Source organism: Electrophorus electricus, chromosome 23, assembly GCF_041902795.1.
Source record: "Electrophorus electricus isolate QZ-2024a chromosome 23, ASM4190279v1, whole genome shotgun sequence".
NCBI lineage: Eukaryota > Metazoa > Chordata > Actinopteri > Gymnotiformes > Gymnotidae > Electrophorus > Electrophorus electricus.
Window position 1 is genome coordinate 10,872,020 of NC_137519.1, and position 21,104 is coordinate 10,893,123.

General features: G+C 44.9%; 1 protein-coding gene across 2 annotated transcripts in view; it reads left to right on the plus strand.

Annotated features, from left to right (window-relative positions):
• Positions 1–21,104, plus strand: part of pias1a (protein inhibitor of activated STAT, 1a) — a 33,968-nt gene that overhangs the window by 6,270 nt on the left and 6,594 nt on the right. The window contains exons 1-8 of one of the 2 annotated variants that reach the window (XM_081706142.1): positions 3,067–3,516; positions 8,422–8,863; positions 16,090–16,174; positions 16,763–16,810; positions 16,943–17,033; positions 17,197–17,331; positions 19,423–19,528; positions 20,733–20,806. In XM_081706142.1, the coding sequence (XP_081562268.1) occupies positions 3,373–3,516; positions 8,422–8,863; positions 16,090–16,174; positions 16,763–16,810; positions 16,943–17,033; positions 17,197–17,331; positions 19,423–19,528; positions 20,733–20,806 (1,125 nt within the window). In that variant the 5' untranslated portion in view covers positions 3,067–3,372. Of the gene's footprint in view, positions 1–3,066; positions 3,517–8,421; positions 8,864–16,089; positions 16,175–16,762; positions 16,811–16,942; positions 17,034–17,196; positions 17,332–19,422; positions 19,529–20,732; positions 20,807–21,104 lie in introns of those variants that run through there. The other variant, XM_035521098.2, reaches the window with a different exon arrangement.

The following is a 21,104-nucleotide window of genomic DNA, read 5'->3' on the forward strand; positions in this document are numbered from 1 at the left end:
AGTTTCCATTTTATTTGGAAGTTCTTTTAAGAGTTTATCAAGGTTAAGTTAAAGTAACTGAAAATGTTTGTCATGGGTTTAACTAGGTTCAAGAAAAAAAAAGTTAAATGCCTTCTTAAGACATGTATAGCCAATCTCTACATGATTTAGAGCTACCGCTCACACTATCATGGAAAGGTTGACTGTGATTGGAGGAAACACTGATTTTCCGGATGTGTATACATTACCAATCCAAAAAAGGGAGAGAGGAACTAATTGTCCATTCCTCCTTGACAACGCAGAGAATGCTCCTGTGCTCTTATGACCAGGTATGATTTCGGCATCTCGGGGGATTACAGTTTGCGTCACAGTGATGGGAAATGATACAGGACCTTCAGGTGCCGGACTCACTACACACAGGCTGTCAGTGTGTCACAAACTGCTTTAGATGGATTCTAAGACTGAAATGATTGAAAGCTCTTTGGGTGATAATCAAAGTATATCTGACAGTATTTTTGAAACAAAAGGAGGCGGTCTTGGTTATACTATCTGTATGTGATTTTAAAGCTCTTCAGTTAGGGTCAGCAAGGTTCCCCACTTCATACTTTATCTGAAGTGCCTAATAATATAATTTCTGTCTTTCTTTTCACACTTATTAATAGATTTACCCTTATCTGTTTTTCCTTTTATTTTTATAGAATTACCGTGCATCTTGTTTGCTATTCTCTTGTAGTCTGCTGATTCAGGCATCTGGCATCAGCGGTGCACCACATATGTAATGCGTGATGTATATAAGCACGGGAACGGCCCCTGCGCTGACTCAGAATTTGACCTACGTTCATCCACTAAGCTAAGGAGGCATGAGAAAGCTGAATCGCTAAAGAAAATACCTCAGGTACTTGAGGTAAGCCTTTGCTACATTACCTGCGGAAGTAGTTTTAAATAGCAAATGGTCATCAGAGTCATTTAGATTCTCTCGATCTGAGTCACACATTTGTGAATTTGCTACTTTAGTTCTCTCTGGTTGTACATATGTAGCGTAAACTACACTGGTAATGTGTTTTATGTGACTCCAGTGGTCTGGCACAACTCAACCATTCCCAGCAGCCGGAGTGGAGAGATGAGTGGGTAGTTCCTCTACTGTGTGCCACAGTCTTCTGGAGATGCACAGGAACAGCCTTGAGTCTAATGTGGTGTAGAGTGCCTCTCAGCCAGCCACTCCTATAGGGGTAGCTTACGTATTCTAGTTGTGCTCCGTGCTGCAGTGTTTACCTTTAGAATGGGACTAACACCATTCCAGTTGTGCGTGTGTGGAATGGTTGTCGCCGAGTGGCAGCGGTAGTTAAAGTTTCATGTTTGTGGGTGGAGGGGTAGCGATTGTATTGAGGATGCAGTGGTGGGTTCTGTGGTACACTCTTCATTTTACTCCAGCCATCTTTTACAGTGCTACAAAATGTGACATGAATGCTAAAATCTCAGAATCCACATGTAATAGTACTAGTGAACTAAATGTTAGTAGTATAATACCACTATAACACAAAAAATGACTTTTGTTTTATTTTACATTTAATTTTTATTCATTTTTAAGTCATGTTGTATTCTGCTAACACTAATGTATTGAATGTCACTGGGATTTTCTGTGCTGGTAGGACTGGGTTAGTTGTGTTGTGGCTGTGTGAGTGGTCTGGTATTTTTTAAATGTGCTTCAAGTGAGCCATCTTCCGCTTTTAGAGTCTGCTTGTTAATATGTCTGTGTGTGTGTGTGTGTGTGTGTGTGTGTGTGTGTGTGTGTGTGTGTGTGTGTGTGTGTGTGTCATTGGTACTGTGTTGGAAATACACAATACACTGAGGTATGTGAGTGCTGATCCACAGCCAGTGATCTGCAGGAGAGAGGCAGTGGGGGAAGGGCAGAGAGAGAGAGACAGAGAGAGAGACAGAGAGAGAGAGAACGCACATGAGCAGGAAAGCAGTGAGACAGGGCGAAAAAGGGAGTGAGCGAGAGAATGCACAGCAAAAAGAGAGGGAGGTGGTAAGTGCATGTGAGGGAGGAGTGAGCTGGGTGAGAGCACAGCAGAGTGAACGAGTGAAATGCAGAGAGGGAGGGAGAGGTAGAGGCAGCAGAGTGAGTGCTGAAGGAGGGGCTAACACAATAATCACACGGCTTTCTGCTGGGGGGGGGTAAAGTGAGACACTAGTCTGAGTGGGGGAGGGAAGTGTGTGTGTGTGTGTGTGTGTGTGTGTGTGTGTGTGTGTGTGTGTGAGCGTGTGTGCGTGTGTGCACTTTAGTTATTACCAGCATCTTGAAGAGGAGAGAAAGGGAACAGACTAGTTGCTTTTGACTGGTTTGGCTGTATTTTAAGAGTAACAAAATGGGCTCTCCGAGTCTCAGCAGGAGACGTTGGAGTATGTGCTGTACTGTCTGTGTTGACTCCATTAATCCCATGCTGCTTCTATTGGCTTCAACCCCCTCTTTTCTATGAGATTACTAGATTTTGGAAAAGATGATCCAGATTACACACACACACACACACACACACACACACACACACACTCAGACAGACACACACACAGCTTGACCATGTACTGTGCAGCAGACCTTCTGCACACACATTAGGTATGTGGTGTGTGTTTTGTCTGTCTAGTTTTCAGAAAACAATGTAACCTGCAATAGACCTGAACTTCAGAGAAGGGCAGTTGCTGACACCAAACATTTCCAGCAGTTTCCACTGTGGGTGCATTGGTTTGAACAACATTCATGCAGAACCACCAACCCAACCACATATACTATAAGCAGAGATCTGCTGAATGTTCAGCACAGTCCTAATGTTTTATTATTATTATTATTATTTTAGCTCTGTACTTTGAAATGAGAGAGTAAATGTAAGAGATTACAGTGTGAAAATGTATAAAATATACATACAGTAAATGTACATGCCTATAACTTTAGGTAATTCTTGTCTGTATCTATTTATGTCTATATTGGGTGAAACATATAGTCTCCTGCTCATCCCCATTTCAGGGTACCATATGTAATTGTAGAAATCATCCTTAATAATATCCTTTAGTCCTTGGGAGCTTTAGACATCCCCATCGGTGGGTGTCTCCCCTGGTAACACTCTGTCAAGCCTGTAACACAGATCTTTTCACTTCCTGCTTGTCTGAGTCCTGTTTTCAGTAAGTGAAATGCTTGACTTGGCAATCGGCTGATTTGGCCTGGAGAAGACTGTTAGTTGATGTGGTAGGCTGGCAGGCTTCAGCCCATTGTCCTGCTGTGAGGTGAGCAGTCGTCCTCCAAGGATTAAGGCATTTTTTCGGATCTGGGCAGCTAAGATACCTTCGTACTTCAGAATTTATCCTTTTCCTGCCACTGGAAGTGACATCATCAGTGGGGGCATGGGAGCCTGGTCCACTGGCAGCCACGCGAGCCTGCACCTCCATGCTGCGCTGACTGCACTGGCTTGGCTTTGCATCAGCAACATGTCCTTTCTCCTTATATTTTACACATGTGTTTTCCTCATTTCATCATGCCTGTACAAGGTAATCTTCTTACCTGTCCACCAAATCTTTGTCCCAAAGCATAACAGTTTTTTTAATGTACTTTTCTAGCACATTGTAACCTGGCTTTTGTTCTTGAAGCTTCGTGGTGGTTTGTATCTTGCGGTGAGCCCTCTGATGTCACGCTACTGTAGTCTCTTCATGAAAGGCTTTGACACATCCGCACTCCATCCTGTTCTTGGTGTGTTCATCAGTTTTTCTACATAACTGAAAGTGTTTTTGTGTGGTCTACACGGCCCATTGCTATCATTAAGCTCTTGTTTCTTAGCAACATTTGATTTCAACACACCTGTGTAGTTGGTTGATTAAGTCATCACGGCATTCTTTACACAGGGCTCTAGACTGTGACCATTTTTTCACAGTGCACAAGTTGAAATTTCACATGGTCGCGTCCGTGTGAGTACGTGGTAATCATGAGGTGTTTTTCGGTACTTTCATCATCGCACAGCGCACTGACAATGAAACGCACTAACCAGTCCAGTTAGCGCGCTGCAAAGATGAAGCGGTCTCCATCTTATTACTAAAAAAAAAACAAAAAACAAAACAAAATGAGGAGAGTGAAGAGGAGGCTGGAGGACAGGCGAGCCAGCGAGCGCTCTCCATCCAGACCCAGCTGACAAGAGCCTGGCAGGATGCAGGGACAGTACTCGTTGTGTACCGTTCTATGAAGCTGCTTACAAAGGAACTTCTGAGTGTTCTGGGACATTACGGAAGGAGCCGAACAAAACCAAAAGAAAAGTCTGAGAACTTCAGACAGACAGACAGACAGACAGACACAGACAGACAGACAGACACAGACAGACAGACAGGCAGACAGACAGACAGAAAGAAAGAAAGAAAAGGCTTTCATATAACCAGTGGTTCTTACCTTTAGCCAGTCTGTCTCCTCCTAGCATTTGTGGTGGTTGCAGTGCAGAGTGTAACGTTTTGGTACCTGTGTAAAGTGACTCCCTCACTGGTGTCGATGTCGTTGTTAGCTACTGCCTTCTGTAGCCACTTGGCTAATCGTGTTGGCATTGCTAGCAACCAAAGCACTAGACGTCCGATCGCTCTCATTGATTTCTGTGGGTTCTGTGCTGTGCAACTCATCAAGTGGACTGATCTTCTTACAGACACTAGCTAGATGTACTTGGCACGTTTTGCAGGACCGCTACAACTCTTTCTTCTTTTTCTGTTTTAGTTCCTGTTCTGTACTGGCCCAGCTTTTACTAAGATATGTAAACACTTGTCTGCCAATGTCAAAGCATGTTTAATGATAACACCTACGCTGATTGGATACTTACTCCTAGATTATCAGATTATCAGACTGGTAGAATGAATACAAACCAAACCTAAATATACAAGAAACAAATCTTATTTCCATCCATCCATCCATCCACCCCCCCCACCCCCGGTGGCCTTTGTGTTGTGTGTTCCTCTCTCTCATTCTCCATTGGTTGGGCAAGTAAGCTTATAAACCTGAATTCATTTCATAAGAAAAAGACTCAGGGTTTTGGTCCATCATTACTCAAGAGGTTTCTGCTGCACCATTGGACTGCCCCACTGTAGCGCCTTTAGGAGGCTGTAGAGATGGATAAAGGCTGTTAATATTGGGCTCTGGTGAAGGATTTAGGCTGTTGGTCCAGCCTGCATGGGCTTTATGTGGGTAAGGGATGCAGCTTGTGTACCTGGGCATGTGCTGAAGGAGAAAATGAGTTTGATTGCAGGAAAGGTGTGTGTGTGTGTGTGTGTGTGTGTGTGTGTGTGTGTGTGTGTGTGTGTGTGTGTGTGTGTGTGTCCGTCCGTCCAATTGTGGGTATCCTGTCAGTCTTGCTAATTACTGCTAAAAAAGATATTCTGAACAAATGAAAAGCACACCAGACCTGCGGCTTGCTCCTTCTTTTTTCCCCTCCTTATTTAATTCTTGTGACGGCAGCACTCTTGCATAGGCGATGTTACTGTAGTTCTAATTAATGTAAATTTCTTTGTAGCCAATGTTAATAAATGGCCCCCGTAGCATGAAGAGAGTGAAATGCTATTTTGAGCTGCAGTGTGTGAACCAGCCTTCTACCCACTGGGACTCTGATTGAGACGGAGCCTCTGAGACTTGCTTTAAACGGGGAGGGCCTAAACGTCACCATTCTGTCCCATGATGCTACAGGACACTGTCTGTCCTTCACTAGACTAGTAATGCAGTTGTCACTTAGTAGATAACAGCACACGTCTGGCTCTTGTCAGGCACTTGTGTAGTGCAGCTGAAATACACCGGTTTGTTTTTTGGTGTTGCCCTTTGCAAGTGAGACACCTGAGCTGTGCCTGTCCAACCACTTACGCCCGAATCAGAAGAGGAGCTGCACAGTCTTTGCTGCATGCTGGGAAATGCTGGAGTCACGTGTCATGAAAGTATCCAAAGATGTCGTGATTTTTCATTTTCGCAGCAGGGCTCATCCGGAATGTCCCCCCGCTTCCTCAGAGCTACTCCGCAGCGTCCTGTCCTAAGCCCTGTGTTAAGACCAACTCCAGGCCCAGTTAAATACCCTACTCATCGCCTCATCTATTGCCAGTGTTCCTTTCATTAGGCACAGAAATGGTTCGTTGAGAGTTTTTTTTTTCTTTTTTCGTTTGTCTGGTATTCTGAAACATTGTTGGCCTTGGAGGAAGGAAGCAGTTTTGTCCAGCAGAAGTCCTAATAAGTGTGTGTGTGTGTGTGTGTGTGTGTGTGTGTGTGTGTGTGTGTGTGTGTGGAGGGAGCGAGGGAGGGGGACAGAGGGACACTCTTCTGACCGCCTGCCACAATATTACATGTGATGTGTTTGACAAATGGACTGTGCACCCTTATGAACAAGAGCATGCAGCTCTCTCTCTCTCTCTCTCTCTCTCTCTCTCTCTCTCTTTCTCCTCCCTCTTCCCCTACTCTCTCCCTCACTATCCATTTGTCTCATTCTCTTTGTTTATATCACCCCATCACGTTACACATCTTTTCAGATTTATTTTCATATGGTCTTTCTGTTTTACTGCATTGCTTCAACCTCACTCCTTTATTTGGTGTGGGTGTGTGTGCGTGTGAGAGAGAGCAGCAGAGAGGTGAGGGAGGCAGGGTGAGCCGAGACTGCCAGAGTAGACAGCTTGATTGACAATCTCTGCTCTCAAACAGACACTGTCTCATGCCTACTGTGTTTTCACTAGAGCTGCCTGCCTGCCTGTTTATGTGTGTGTTTATGTGTGTGCATGTGTGTGTGCATGTGCGGGTGTGTTGGTGTTTGCACTGGATCTGTGTGTGTGTGTGTGTGTGTGTGTTTACTGTGTGTGTGTGTGTGTGTTCATTTTCATGCGTTTTGGAAGCTGAGCAGCTCATATCTCAGCCCTTCCCCCACCTCGCGTTCTTGCGCGCTCTCTCTCTCTCTCTCTCTCTCTCTCTCTCTCTCTCTCTGTGTCCCTCTCTCTCTCTCTCTCTCTCTCTCTCTCTGTGTCCCTCTCTCTCTCTCTCTCTCTCTCTCTCACTGTCTGTCTGTCTGTCTCTGGTTCTCTGTCGTGCTCTCTGCAGCTTGTTTGCACTCCCTTCCTCTCTCTCATCCCCCTCTGTCTTTCTCAGTCTCTCTCTCTCTCTCACTTTCTTTCTCCTGCTCAATCTTGCACTCTCTCTCTCTCTCTCTCTCTCTCTCTCTCTCTCTCTCTCTCCCTTCACTTCAGTTTTCATGGGCTCTCTCCTGTGGCACCCCTTCTCTCTCTATCTACTTTTCTTTCCTGTGTCCCTCTCCTCTTTCAACATTTATGGCATATTTATGTGACTCAGTATAAATGTGTCGAACACACAATAAAGTAAATCATTTCTGTAAGGTTGCCGTGGTTGCAGATGCCTTTCAGTAGATTGCGTTTTACGCTGGTTGGCACCAGGATGTAAAGAATACCTGTGAACACAGGAATGAACTCGGACAGACTATAAACACAAGTGATTGCTCCAAACCTACCTCAAACCTGTTTAGGGACCACACACAGGGCTGATATTCACACGCGCGCACGTATGTGTGTGTGTGTGTGTGTGTGTCTGTGTGTGTGTGCATGCGTCTGTGTGTGTGTGTGTGTGTGTGTGTGTTGTTGGTCTTGCTCCCGCAGAGAGTTTAGCAATAAAGTGTTCAGTTAAGTGCATTTCTTTGTATGTGTGCGTATATGTGTTTAAGGAAGAGTGAAGAAGGGTTTGTTCATCACTTCCTTTGTTTGTTTTTGGTATCCCGCTTTCAAGCCTAAGTGATACACACTTGCGCGCACACACACACTAAAAGAAGTGTATCTTTTATCTTTCTTTTTTTCCATAGATGTGTATGTGTATTGTATTTCATACACAAGACATCCAGCTCCTCACTATTGCAGCTAACAGAAATTGTCTTGGGGACTGTCTGTGTGTGTGTGTGTATACGTGTACACTTGGTGTGTTTGTGTTTTTATTTTTATTAGAAATTTAGGGTCTATTTTGTGGATGTCTTGTGTTTGTGTTTGGTTTTGTGTGTGTTTGTATTTCAGCGTGTCTGTGTTTATGCAGTTGAATCTCCTGTGTGTTGTGCATTCTAAGCTGTGTGTACATGCGCTCATGTGCCTGCATGCATGTGTGTGTGTTTGTGTTTGTGTGTGTGTGTGTTGGGGGAAGTTGCGGTCTGGGTTTGGCTAGTAAACAGTCTGGCCTGTGCTGGCTGAGTGTGTCGGGCAGAGTGTGACAGCTGAGTCTCTCTCTCTCTCTCTCTCTCTCTCTCTCTCTACATGGACTTTGTCTTCAGTTTACTCCATCTTTTTATTTCTTGCATCATCAGACATCAGCTAAAATCTTGAACTACTGTCTCTCTCTCCCTCTCTGTCTCTCACTCCCCCTCTCTCTCCCTCCCACTCTATCTCTTCCTCCCTCTCTCTCTCTGACAGCAAATGGTGATGAGCCTGCGGGTATCCGAGCTGCAGGTGCTCCTGGGCTACGCCGGGCGGAACAAGCACGGGCGCAAGCACGAGCTTTTGACCAAAGCGCTGCACCTGCTGAAGGCCGGCTGCAGCCCTGCCGTGCACATGAAGATCAAGGAGCTGTACCGCCGACGCTTCCCCACCAAGCTGGTGTCGCCCGCCGAGCTGGCGGGGCTGCCCGGCGTGCACCCAGGGGCTGCCTCCCTGCCGGCCGGCCTCACCCAGCTGCCATATGACGGGCACGGCGCGCCGCCATCACCCCTGCTGCCCGTCTCGCTGCTGGGCCCCAAGCATGAGCTGGGTCTTGCACACCTGCCTGCCGGGCTGCACCCTGTGCACCCCGATGTCAAACTGCAGAGGTTGCCCTTCTACGACGTGCTGGACGAGCTCATCAAGCCCACCAGTCTCGGTGAGTGAGTGTGTGTGTGTGTGTGTGTGTGGGTGCGTGTGTGTGTGGGTGCGTGTGCATTTTTGGGTATGTGGGACTGTGTGAATGCTTTAATGATTAGTGCTTATGTATGTTTGCATGCAACCTGTGTGTGTGTGTGTGTGTGTGTGTGTGAGAAAAACTCTGTATATGTGTGTATGCATGCATGCTTTACTCCATGTGGACTGTGTGTGTATATTCTGTGTCCCATGTTCATACTATGCCTGGGCAGTAAATCGGTAATAGCACTTTCTATGATGAACGGCAGTGAATGTACCACAGCAAAATTCCATGTGGGTGAGAGGAAGCGGCAGGCTGGTGGGCTGCTAGTGGCGGCCATATTTCCCCACATTAGCATTTTAATGCAGTTAGGAGGTCTGCCATAGCTCTCTATTGGCCTTAAGGGAATCCTGCAAACAGACCTGACACCCTCCACATTTCAGCCTCTCGCTCTCTCTCCCTCTTTCTCTCCCTCTCTCTCTCTCTCTCTCTCTCTCTCTCTCTCTTTCTCTCTCTCCCACCCTCCCACACACTGTCTGTTTTACTTATAAGCACCTTCCTTTTTTTAATTTTTCTGAGATACCGTTCTTTTTTCTTTGTCTTTGTTTTTGTTCTTCCTTTCTTTTGTCTGTTTGACTCTCTCTCCTACTCCTTACTCTCTCTTCTCTCTCTCTCTCTGTTCTCTCTCTGTCTGTCTATCTCTGTCTGTCTGTCTGTCTCTCTATTTCTCTCTCTTCCTGCTCCATTGCCCTCTGTCTCATTTGCATGGAGAGTGATGAAACCAGAGGTTCACACACCTGAGCTCCCTTCACATTCTGCCCAGTAACAATAACTGCGCACAACACGCTACCCTCCAAAATAGTGCCACACCCACAGCTCATTCTGGAACCCTCAGAAAGCATGGTTTCCACTCTTCAATAATTATACAGCTCTCAGCGCCTGCACGCGCACACTAGAGGAGGCCGCCAAGCTTTGGTGGACGGTTAGCTATGGCTTTTTCGATCTCTTTGTGGAGGTGTGTATGTGGGTGCGCATGTGTGTTTGTACTCTTCCTTTGTCTAAAACTTTAGCACATTTTGGTAAATATTAGTGCAATTACACTGACTGGTCAAAACTAAGCTCTCTTGCATTCTCCCATCCGTTTTGGTAAAGAGGTTATTTTCAGATTGTTGTTATGATAGCTTTAACACCAGTCATTTTAATGAGCAACCTGCTGATATCACCAGACACACATTATAAACACACTACAGACACACATTATATACACATTAAAGGTACACATTACAGAGGCACATTACATGTACATTACAGATGCACCTTATATACACATTAAAGACACACATTACTTATATGTCACAGACGCTCATTATACACACACATTACATACACATTGCAGAAACACATTATATACACATTACATGCAGACACACATTACACACATTACATACAGGCAGACATTACATACAGGCACACATTACATACACACATTACATACAGGCACACATTACAGACACATTACATACAGGCACACATTACAGACACATTACATACAGGCACACATTACAGACATATTACATACAGGCACACATTACATACACATTACATACAGGCACAGATTACATACAGGCACACTTTACAGACACATTACATACAGGCACACATTACACGCATTACATACAGGCACACATTACATACACATTACATACAGGCACACATTACATACACATTACATACACATTACATACAGGCACACATTACATACAGGCACACATTACATACACACATTACATACAGGCACACATTACAGACACATTACATACAGGCACACATTACAGACACATTACATACAGGCACACATTACATACACATTACATACAGGCACACATTACATACACATTACATACAGGCACACATTACATACAGGCACACATTACATACAGGCACACATTACATACACATTACATACAGGCACACATTACATACAGGCACACATTACATAGCTCCTATGTGAGTCCATGAGGCACTCCACTCTTTCCAGGGTGAACCTTGCCAGCAGTTTCTTAGCCTAGAGGTTTTACTTGTGATACAGGTGACACTGCTGTTGGTGGGCTTAGCTTTGCTTTCTTCCAGCAGTCTGGAATGTTGTACAGGAAGAACAACCTTCCTTTAACTCACACCCCAGATGCTGTGTGCTCAGTAACCTCTCTCTCTTTCTCCCTCCCTCCCTCTTTCTCTTCCTCTCTTTCTCCTGCTCTCCCTCCCTGTCTCCCACTTTTTCTCCCTCTATTTCTTGCCCTCCTTCACTCACTCCCATCTTTTCATAATCCATCCTTCTCTCCCTCTCTCCCCTTTCTCCATCCCTCCCTCCCACTCTTTCTCTCTCCCTCTCCCTATCTTTTACTCATGTAAGTTACCTCAATGCTGCATGTTTAATTTTCTCTAATCATTATCCTCTTTATTCTGCTCTGGTCAGAGCCATTAACACACCACACATATATTATTCATTAGCTCAATCAATGTCATTTACCCAGGGAGGGTCGGCCACTTCGGTGAGGAATTAAACACTTCCAGTGTTGAACTTCTTGTTCAAGTGGAGGTTAGAGAGATACTGATCTGAAAATTCTGGCCATAATCACCAATTTCATTTGAACATGCTGATATGGATCTTAGGTTGGATAAAGTTGGTGGATATGGATCTTAGGTTGGCTTAAATGTGTTGGCACTGGATCCCACCCTCAAATGCAACCCTGAGGCTTCTTGGGGAGCAGTTGAGCTTTTGAGGCTGTCCTGTCTGCAGGTTGTTAGGAACTGCCAGGTTACGGTTGTCAGGGACAAGGCTGAGGCTGAGGCAGGAGCCCATACGTCCCCCTGGGGATGTGATGAGTTTGCGTGTAACACAAGCCCTGCAGTTGAACCACCCCAATAATATCCAGTCAGCAGCAGACCTGTGGCCAGACACTGACCAGCCATGAACGAGGCTGATGAAGTGTGTGTGTATGTCTGTGTGTGTGCATGTGTGTTTGCCAACATGTGATCTTCAGTCTGTAATTATACACTTATATAGTGTGCCTGCACAATATTAGGTAGAACGTAGCTGTTTCTAATGGCCAGTGACTGGAGAGTGTATATATGTATATAGGCATGAACTCTCACAGGTTGAATTCAGCAAGTGGAAGTCAGCTTTACAGGGTGGAATTAAGGAGTCTGAAGTGTATCAGCAATAGGGCATGAAAAGCAGGCTGCTGAGATGTAAGAGAGTTAGACACACGTGCGCGTAGGCACGCACACACACACACACACACACACAGATACACACACACACACACACGCACGCACAGACACACAGGGGGCACAAAGAGTGGAAGGAATTTTTATTGCTATTCAAGGATTGCACAATATCCTGAACAGTGTTTTCATTCAAATAAATGACCTCATGTTGTGTGTGTGTGTGTGCGCGCGCGCGTGTGCTTGTTGCGTCTGGGTGTGCGTATATTTGTGTTTGTGTGTCTACATGAAACATGAGAATATGCATTGCATCTGAAACAGCATGTGATATCCATCGTAACAGAAACGTTCAGACACGCGCACACACAAGACACCTGGCCACTCTGCATGATTTTCTTAAAGTAGTGTGAATGTGCTCCAGTGATGAAGCACACCCAGCTCACTGGGAGACGAGAGATTCCCCATGCTCATAGCTACTACTTAACCAGCCCAGCTCAGACTGCACCAGCTGCAGTATTACTTAGCTCTCCCAGTACGTACACACACACACACACAAACACATACAGACAGACAGAGGCCCTTCTAAACCATCTTATCATCCAAACCACACTTAATCTCTCATAACATAAAAATAGTGATTAACTTTAGCATGACAAGCTACAGCTTGCCATGCTCTTAACACAATGCCATGCTCTAGCACATGTGTACGTACCTATACACACACATATACACACACACACACACACAAAGGGAGGTGACAGTATAATCGTAACAGCTCACAAACTGTTTATTTGGCCTGTTGAGCTCTGAATGTGCAAGTCTGCTCCTCCCTGGACAAAAACACATTGTGTGCATCCATACATGGTCAGAACTGGTGGGAACTAGCCTGCTTGAAATGTAAACTACTATATTCTGTGTGTTTTACCAACTAAAGTATGCACTAGGGGAGAGCAATTTAAAATATTTTTGTTTTTAAATCAAAATCCAAGATTCTTAAGAATTAAATGATTTAATTGCTAAGGCTTTATGATGTTCTATCATGATTTTCATTCTATAGTATTTGATGTTTAAATAAGCAGCTGTAGTCTCTGCATCTTTTCTGCTTGAGCACGCACGCACACGTGCGAATGCACAGACACACATTGCTGTATTTTTGTAATGCCTTTATTTGGTTGGTAGATGTGAGCTTAAATAAAGACACAGGTTCATATCTATTAGCGACTACAGACTCACGCTGATGGTTGCATTAGTTTTGTTCTTATTGTTTTTGACTCCTGATTGTGCACGCGGAGGTGAGCTGAGATAAAGAAGCAGTTTTGTACCTTCCTGAGACTCTGTGGGACGCTCACAAGGGCCTCCACTCCCACTCTGCATCCAATTGTAAGAACACATCTGATGGCAGAGACTGCACTGCTATTTATAGCACTGGCTCAAGCAGGGAGGGAGCTTGCACACTCTCACTCTCCCCCTCTCTCTCTCTCTCTCTCTCTCTCTCTCTCTCTCTCTCTCTCTCTCCCTCTCTCTCTCGCTCTCCTTCTCTTACTATTTCTCTTGTTCTCTTTCCTCCTTTTGTACTCTCTTCTCTCTCTCTTTCTCACTTGCTCTCTCACTCTTATTCACTCTCCTCCTCCCTCTCACCCTCTCTCTCTCCTTTTTTTATTCACTCTAGCTCGCACACTTTCACTTGCTCTCTCTTTCTCTTTACACTCTTTTCCCCTTCTTCCTCTTTTGCTCACTTCCTCATTCACTATCTTGCCTTCATTTGTTCTTACCCCCCCCCTCTCTCTCTCTCTCTCTCTCTCTCTCTCTCTCTCTCTGTGCGTGTGATTGAGAGAATACAGATCATTCTAATTATATGTTGTCAAGTCTGTCCTGCAGGGTTATTAATTGTATGGTGGGGGTAGAGGGGTTGCACAGAAGGTGTGAAGGAGAGGGGCAAATGAAAGAGTGAACACACCGTGTGACTGTGTTTGTGTGCGTGTGCACATTCGTATGTGCACATAACCTGTTTTGGCCTTTCATTAGTGAGCCTTGGTGTATGTATATGTGAACATTGAATGATTGTCTCTATAACAGCACCTGTAAGGCGTGCTGTCTCTCTCTCTCCCTCGCTCACTCTTTCCCCCTCCTCTCCTCCCCCTTTCTCTCACTTCCCCTCCTCCCCTTTCCCTTTCGGTCTCTCACCCCAGCCCCCACTGCTTCATGTCTCTCTCTCTTACACACACACACACACACACACACACACACACACACTCTTTTATAGAGAGATAAGCTCTTGCTGTGCCCTTCACTGTTGTCAAAATTACATTTGGTGTGTGTTTGTGTTCTGGAAAGCATAAGGGAGGGAGAGACAGGGTCTTCATTATTTGGCTTTCTGACTGCACCGCAGTGTGCTCAGGCAGGTAAAGTAGCTCTGTGTGTTTGTGTTTGTGTGTGTGTGTGTGTGTGTGTGTGTGTGTGAGAGAGAGAGAGAGAGAGAGAGAGAGAGAGAGAGAGATGAAGCAGAGAGATTGAGTTGCAGCAGTCCAGGTTATTTTAGGGTACCTCCAGAAGATTACTGGGCATAAGACGACTCACTGTTAAAGAGGCTTAGCTCCACCTTTCTACCTACGGTAGACTGGACATACCCTATAACACACGTGTGCCTGCGTGTGGATGAAGGGAGGGGAGTGAGTGTATGGATGCGATAGTGGATGAGTGTTCACGTGTGCTTGGTTAGTGGCGAGGGGTAAAATGGGATCAGGGGAACAGGTTTTCAGGAAAGCCCTACCCAGTCAAGAAATGGAAGCCCTGTCAACACGACCAGTTAGTTTCTCTTCAAGAGCCCTCATTTACTCATTTACACTCGGTTTCTCTGGCTGTTTCTTTATCCAGCTCCCTCTTCCTCCCTCACATACTTTTCATCTTTCTTAGGTTCTTGTTCTCTTGTGGGCTCCGTCTCTCTCTGTTTCTCTCAGTTTCAGGTGTTTTGTTCTCTTGCTCGCCTGATGTAAGTGACCAGCTCAGGAACACAGTAAATGCACGGCTGGAAGGACCTGCCTTTCTGCCTTTCTAGAATCTTCACTCCATTGCTTGCATATGAATCTGCAGCAGTGATCTACCCTTCACTGAAGCCTTTTGTTTGACAGTATTCCATCGCGGGGCCTAGTTTGGCTACTCTTTATGTGAATTATAAATATTTAACATCCAGTTCTGAATCAGAACTACAGCTACAAAACCAATGAGCTGTAATATGGGTGGTGTGCACATACATGCTTTCAGAAACACACAGGCCTTTAATATTTGTATTTTTGATTCATACTTGCAGAGACTGAAGCTAGTCCTCCTCACAGTGTGCTCTGCTCCACACGAGAGGTCGAACTCCAGCGAACCCAGCGCTTTGTGAATACGTCCTGGCGCTGTGGTTTGAATAAGCACAGTTTCATTTGCATTTAGTACCATAATAACAAATCTGAGCCAAGTGTGACATTTGTCCTAGCCATTCTGTTTGCCTCATCTCCTCCAAGCACAGCCTTTCACAGACGTGTGCTCGGAGGAGCTTTTTCACAGAAACATGCTTGAATTTCTTTAAAAGGCTATATTTCTTTCTTTTCTTTCTTCCTTTTAAACCAAAGCATATTTTTGGTTAGAAAATGGAGACCATCTCAGAGTAGAGGATCTCCACTTATGCGATGAGAGTCACCATAAGCAGAGAAGGAACTGGGTCCCAGTTTAGCGCTGTAAGTTGAGGCTGGTGGTTAGCAGCCTTGGTGGAGCACCACATTTTTTTTGTCAGGTGTCACTACGGGGATTTTTGGCTGCATGTCGGGGTTTACGTTTCCTCTCCTTTTATTAGTTGTCATTGTCACCTGTGTGAACAAAAGAAAACAAGCAACAAAAAAAGGAAGTAATATGTGACTTGATCCTGATTGGTGGCAGATGCTGACATTTTTGTATCTCCTCCCCACCCTCTGGACCCCCCCACCCCACCTTTGAATTTCCAGCTTCAGACAACAGCCAGCGCTTTCAGGAAACGTGTTTCGCGTTTGCACTAACGCCACAGCAAGTCCAGCAGATCAGCAGCTCCATGTAAGTTCCCCTGGCCGCACTCTGGGAATGATGAGAGTCATCACAGACTAAAGCAGAACTGGAGGGTTCGCCGCTCCCTTACCGCCTTTCGTCTGAACATATGCCTCATCTGCGGGTCGGCCTGTGCGGTGCCGTTATTTCTACTGTCCATGTTTAAAGTCATGCCCTCACCCCTTTTCCGATTCATTTTTTTTTTTCCTGATGACATAGTGTGTTTATAAGTACTTCACACTTTAAGGTGGATGCAGGCCAGACTCCTCAGTTAGGCTTCTAGGAGAACACTTGCATGCTTTGTCTGTTACCACTACACCAGTATGTTGTGTGTGAAGTGTCATACTGCCAAGGCACAAAATGTTTCTTCTTTCCTGATTTCTATCTCTGAAACCAGACAGACACTTTAATCTGCTAAATCCAGAAAACCCTCCCAAATAATGGGCAAAGTCTTGGGAAGTCTGTAGCTAGTTTAAAAATCTTTTTTTTTTCAGTTGTGTTTTTTTTTTATTGTTGCAAAAGGATGCAGCCTAACTGTGATTTTTTTGCTAGAAAGACCATTGCAGTTTTTTAAATGACATTTGATTTTGCCTTAAGGGACATCTCTGGGACCAAATGTGATTTCACGGTACAAGTACAGTTACGGTAAGCAGTATGCGTGGTTATGTGGTGGATCATTTTGATGTAAACTGACTTAAAACAGCTTTGTATCTGTTAATGGTCAAGTAATATGTAAGGATATCTTATTTTGTTTGTCCGAATGCTGTCTGTCTCTAGGTTTTGCTTATCAGAAACCAGCTGTCCACAGGAAGACCACTTTCCTCCTAACCTCTGTGTAAAAGTCAATGGGAAACCATGTAATCTTCCGGTGAGAAAGAGGGAAAAACATCCCTCCATTCATCCATCAGTCAATAATTCAGAGAGTCTGAAGTGCCAAAAAGCCAAAAAAGGAAGCCTGAAGTTGAGTTTTATAGTAAACTTGTGTGAGGTTTATGTAAGCTTGTGTGATCTTTGTATTCGTGTTCCCTCAGGGCTACCTTCCTCCCACCAAAAATGGAGTCGAACCAAAGCGCCCCAGCAGACCCATCAACATTACCTCACTGGTCCGGCTGTCCACCACCGTCCCCAACACCATCGTGGTGTCCTGGACGTCTGAGATCGGCAGGGTAGGCCTGCACCCGAGCCCTGTGGCCTCTAGGGGCCAGCTCCTCGCAGGCTTTGACACACTTTCCGCTCTGAAGCACCCGATTCAGGGCTCGATGGTTAGCTGAGCGACTCGTTCAAGTGCAGTGCAACCTGCTGGGACTGGAGTGCAGTACTGTGGCCTTGTGGGAATGCAGTCTGAGGTCTGAGACCCACACGGTGCAGTGGAGGGGATGTGGTATGCTCGTGGTCATCCTGTGCACTGTGGAATGTCCAATCCCTTCCCTTTGTGAATGCGCCTCTGTTCTCAATCACTCTCTTTAGATTTGACCCCAGATGCCACAGATAACCTTTCACAAGGCCATGCTTATGTAAGGATGGTTGGTCTATTGATGTCCTGGACCGGTGGTCGTTTTACATATACAGTGCACTTTGGAAATAACAAGCCAGCGATGCCTTAAATATAAGTCAAGTGGCAGAGTGCTTTAATTCGAGGCAACCCAAAGTCTGTATTGTTTAAATTTCAACCGTTTTTATACATAGTCCTCATATTTTAAGGACTATTGGATGCTCAGTCATTTCTTGGAGAGCCGTATTACCTGTGAACCACCAAGCAGCATCTAACATGCTCAGGTCCACCTGAGTGCCTCAGTAACTAGGGGCCAGTAGTAAGCCAATGACCAGGAACCTTCCACAAAGGCAGTAGAGGTTGTCAGGACCTCAGGAGTACAGTGTTCTTTACTCACTTTCACTTCTTCTTTTCTGACCTTTTTGGCCTTTTAAATTCCTGCTTTTTTAAACATGCCAGACACCAGGGCACCCAGTCGGAGCACCCCCAGTGTCTGGTTAGGTCTGCAGGTCATATGTTTTAGGTAGACTTCAAGAATTTGCAGTCAAGAACTAAACTTGGTCATTTTAATTGTTTGTGTATCCAGTTTCTTATGGTCCCCCTGTGGTGGGGGGAATGTATGTAAAAATGCCTGCGATTCATATTTGGTCCCACCTACATCGATAACACCCTTGTGTTAAAGCTGACACTCTGCATTTTAACATAATGATAGTTTTTTAGTTTGAAGCTCACTGTACTGGAATACAGTGCCAAAATCCACCTCCCTGTTATTTACAGACTGCACTGTAGATGAACTCCACGTTCCTATGATGAATACCACATGGCATATTCCAGTGGTATTGTTAAAGCTCAGCAAATAGACATGCAGATGTCTTGGATGCAATATATTTTAAATCCTTTAATGTGTGTGTCTGTTTTAGGAATCTTGAACTTGAACTGACAAGTGCCCAAGAGTCACAGCTGGAATAACCATTTTGTGGCTATTCTTTTTAAATCTGCCATCTAGACCATTATCACTAAAAGCAAAGGAAAGTCTTCCCTATCAAAATGACTGTTTGGGTTTCTGATTAAAATGCCGCTCTCTGCGCAGTCACTCCCTGCGCTCCATGCGGGCCTTTACCCACATGGTCATTCCTCCTCTATCGGAGCCCCATTAGCTGTGACGTTGTTATCGTACCACAGGTCTGAACTTGCAGGTGGCATGCCTATAAAGTGAGGTAAACGCCTCACCCTTTTCTCAAGTTTGGAGACAGAGGCTGTGTCCCATCGTACTCCCTGTTTGACGTCTGGTGCTCTATACAGGTGTCAAAGCCATTGGCTCATGCACCATATAATTTGCCCTGTCTTAGATGGCAGGCATTTCACATTCAGCCGGAGCCATGAATTATACCTACGGTCGTGGGGGGCCATATGTTCCAGTGGTGAACTCTGATAGTGTGAGAGTGTGAGCGTAATGATGCCAATATGTCAAAGCCTTAGAGGGTTGTAAGGTCAAGAGCTTATTTCCATTCCAGTAAATAAAGATCAGTGGAAATTCAGCTGTTGGTGTGTGTGTGTGTGTGTGTGTGTGTGTGTGTGGATGAGTTATGAAGTATTTAGACAGTGGGTGGGATTGTTTTATTCAGTACCAACTACATGCCTGACTGTGTTGTATGATTTGGATTATGAAAGGCTTTAACCACCCCACTGATGTCATCATGACACATGACTCTGCTGACATAGTCAGATATTTAAAGTGTTTTGTGTGTGTGTGTTACTCCCTCAGAGTTACTCCATGGCAGTGTATCTGGTGAAGCAGCAGTCATCCACAGCCCTGTTACAGAGACTTCGTGCCAAGGGCATCAGAAACCCAGACCACTCGCGCGCCCTCAGTAAGACCCCGCACCAGACCTTCAGACCCTCCAGGCACTGGAGGCTCAGTGTTTTCTGTGTAGGATGTCATTGGTAAAAAGAGAAGAGATCTATGATCATCCATGCAAATTTTTAAAACATTGTAAGAAATTAGCAAAAATAATTACATCATTACACCAACACTGTTACAGTGTGAATTTTCCATTAATTACAATGCACAATATAGAAGTATAATGCAAACTTGGAAATAATGCATTGAGATGAAAAACAATAAACTGATTCTCTCTTCACTGTGTTCCAAATCCACTGATTCGGTGTTTTCCATTTTTTATATACACAGTATCAATGCATTGTCACGTATTGTTAGTCTCAGTATTACACTGGGATTAATGTCTTTTTACACTGTAACAGGTCTGATATAAAGTGCTACCAAAAATTGTCCATAACATGGAACTCTTGCTTAGTAGGAACGATATCTTTTCTCTCTAAAATAATTGTGTACAAATCTAACATTATTATATTTTGTGCGAACAACTCCAATAGGATTCTTAAGTCAGCCTCACAAAGTTTCCAGATTGCCTGATTGGTCACATATTGCAAACAGCAGACTATAAAGTGTCTGAGCTAGCTTGTTAATGCTAAAAGAATGCTCCCGTAATTGCCGCAGCAGGTTGTAAATTCTGCTCTAATGGCACCCGGGCTCAAGGCAGCCGCTCCAAATGCTTCAGCCTGCACCACTAATTTATTGCTGCACCGTCTAGAGACTGTGCTAAATTGTGCACGAGCTGGTAGCCGCTAAGCACGCTGCTGGGGCCGGGGGTGGGTGTCGCCTTCGCACACACGGGGAGCACTGGCTGCGTCTCCACGGTAACCTCCACCTCCACCGGTGCTATTTCTTGCGGGATTCTATTTTACTAGCGCGTCGTGTTGGTGGGCCATGCCAGACTACTAAGATTCAACATTTGATTAATTGTGTTGGGGGGAGGTTTATTGTTTTTGTTTTGTTGTTGTTGGTTTTTCATTTAAAGTGTAGATGGCCATGGGAGGGTCCTTACTTACTCTGTTGGGTAGAGCTGTTGTTTTTGTGTTGATTCATTGTTGGTTCCTCTCAAACACGCTTGCCACACGTCTTCTGAGCCGTGGTGGCTGGCACCCGGCTCTTGATCTGAACGTTCTCTCCCATGACCTCACAACCACACGCTACACTCTCTTATCTCCCTCTAGTCAAAGAGAAGTTAACGGCAGACCCTGACAGCGAGATCGCCACCACCAGTCTGCGAGTGTCGTTACTGTGTCCGGTAAGCACATGCACTCACACACACACTCCCATACACAGCCTTGGTAGAAACGCTTGACAAGTGCGGGCTTGCAGCCTGATGGCCTAGAGCCTTACTTCAGCTAAAGTATTAGAGATCATGCTGCAGTTTTGAAATACCTGGTTTCAGCTATGGTCACGATAACTTACTGTTTGGAAATGTTTTGGAATTATGATTAATTCTTGAAAATGCTCTCATTAATCATCTGTCAAATATAACCATTCTTCATCAGTTGCACTTTGCGGTAGGGGTGTCTGTCTGAATCTGATATTGTCGTCTT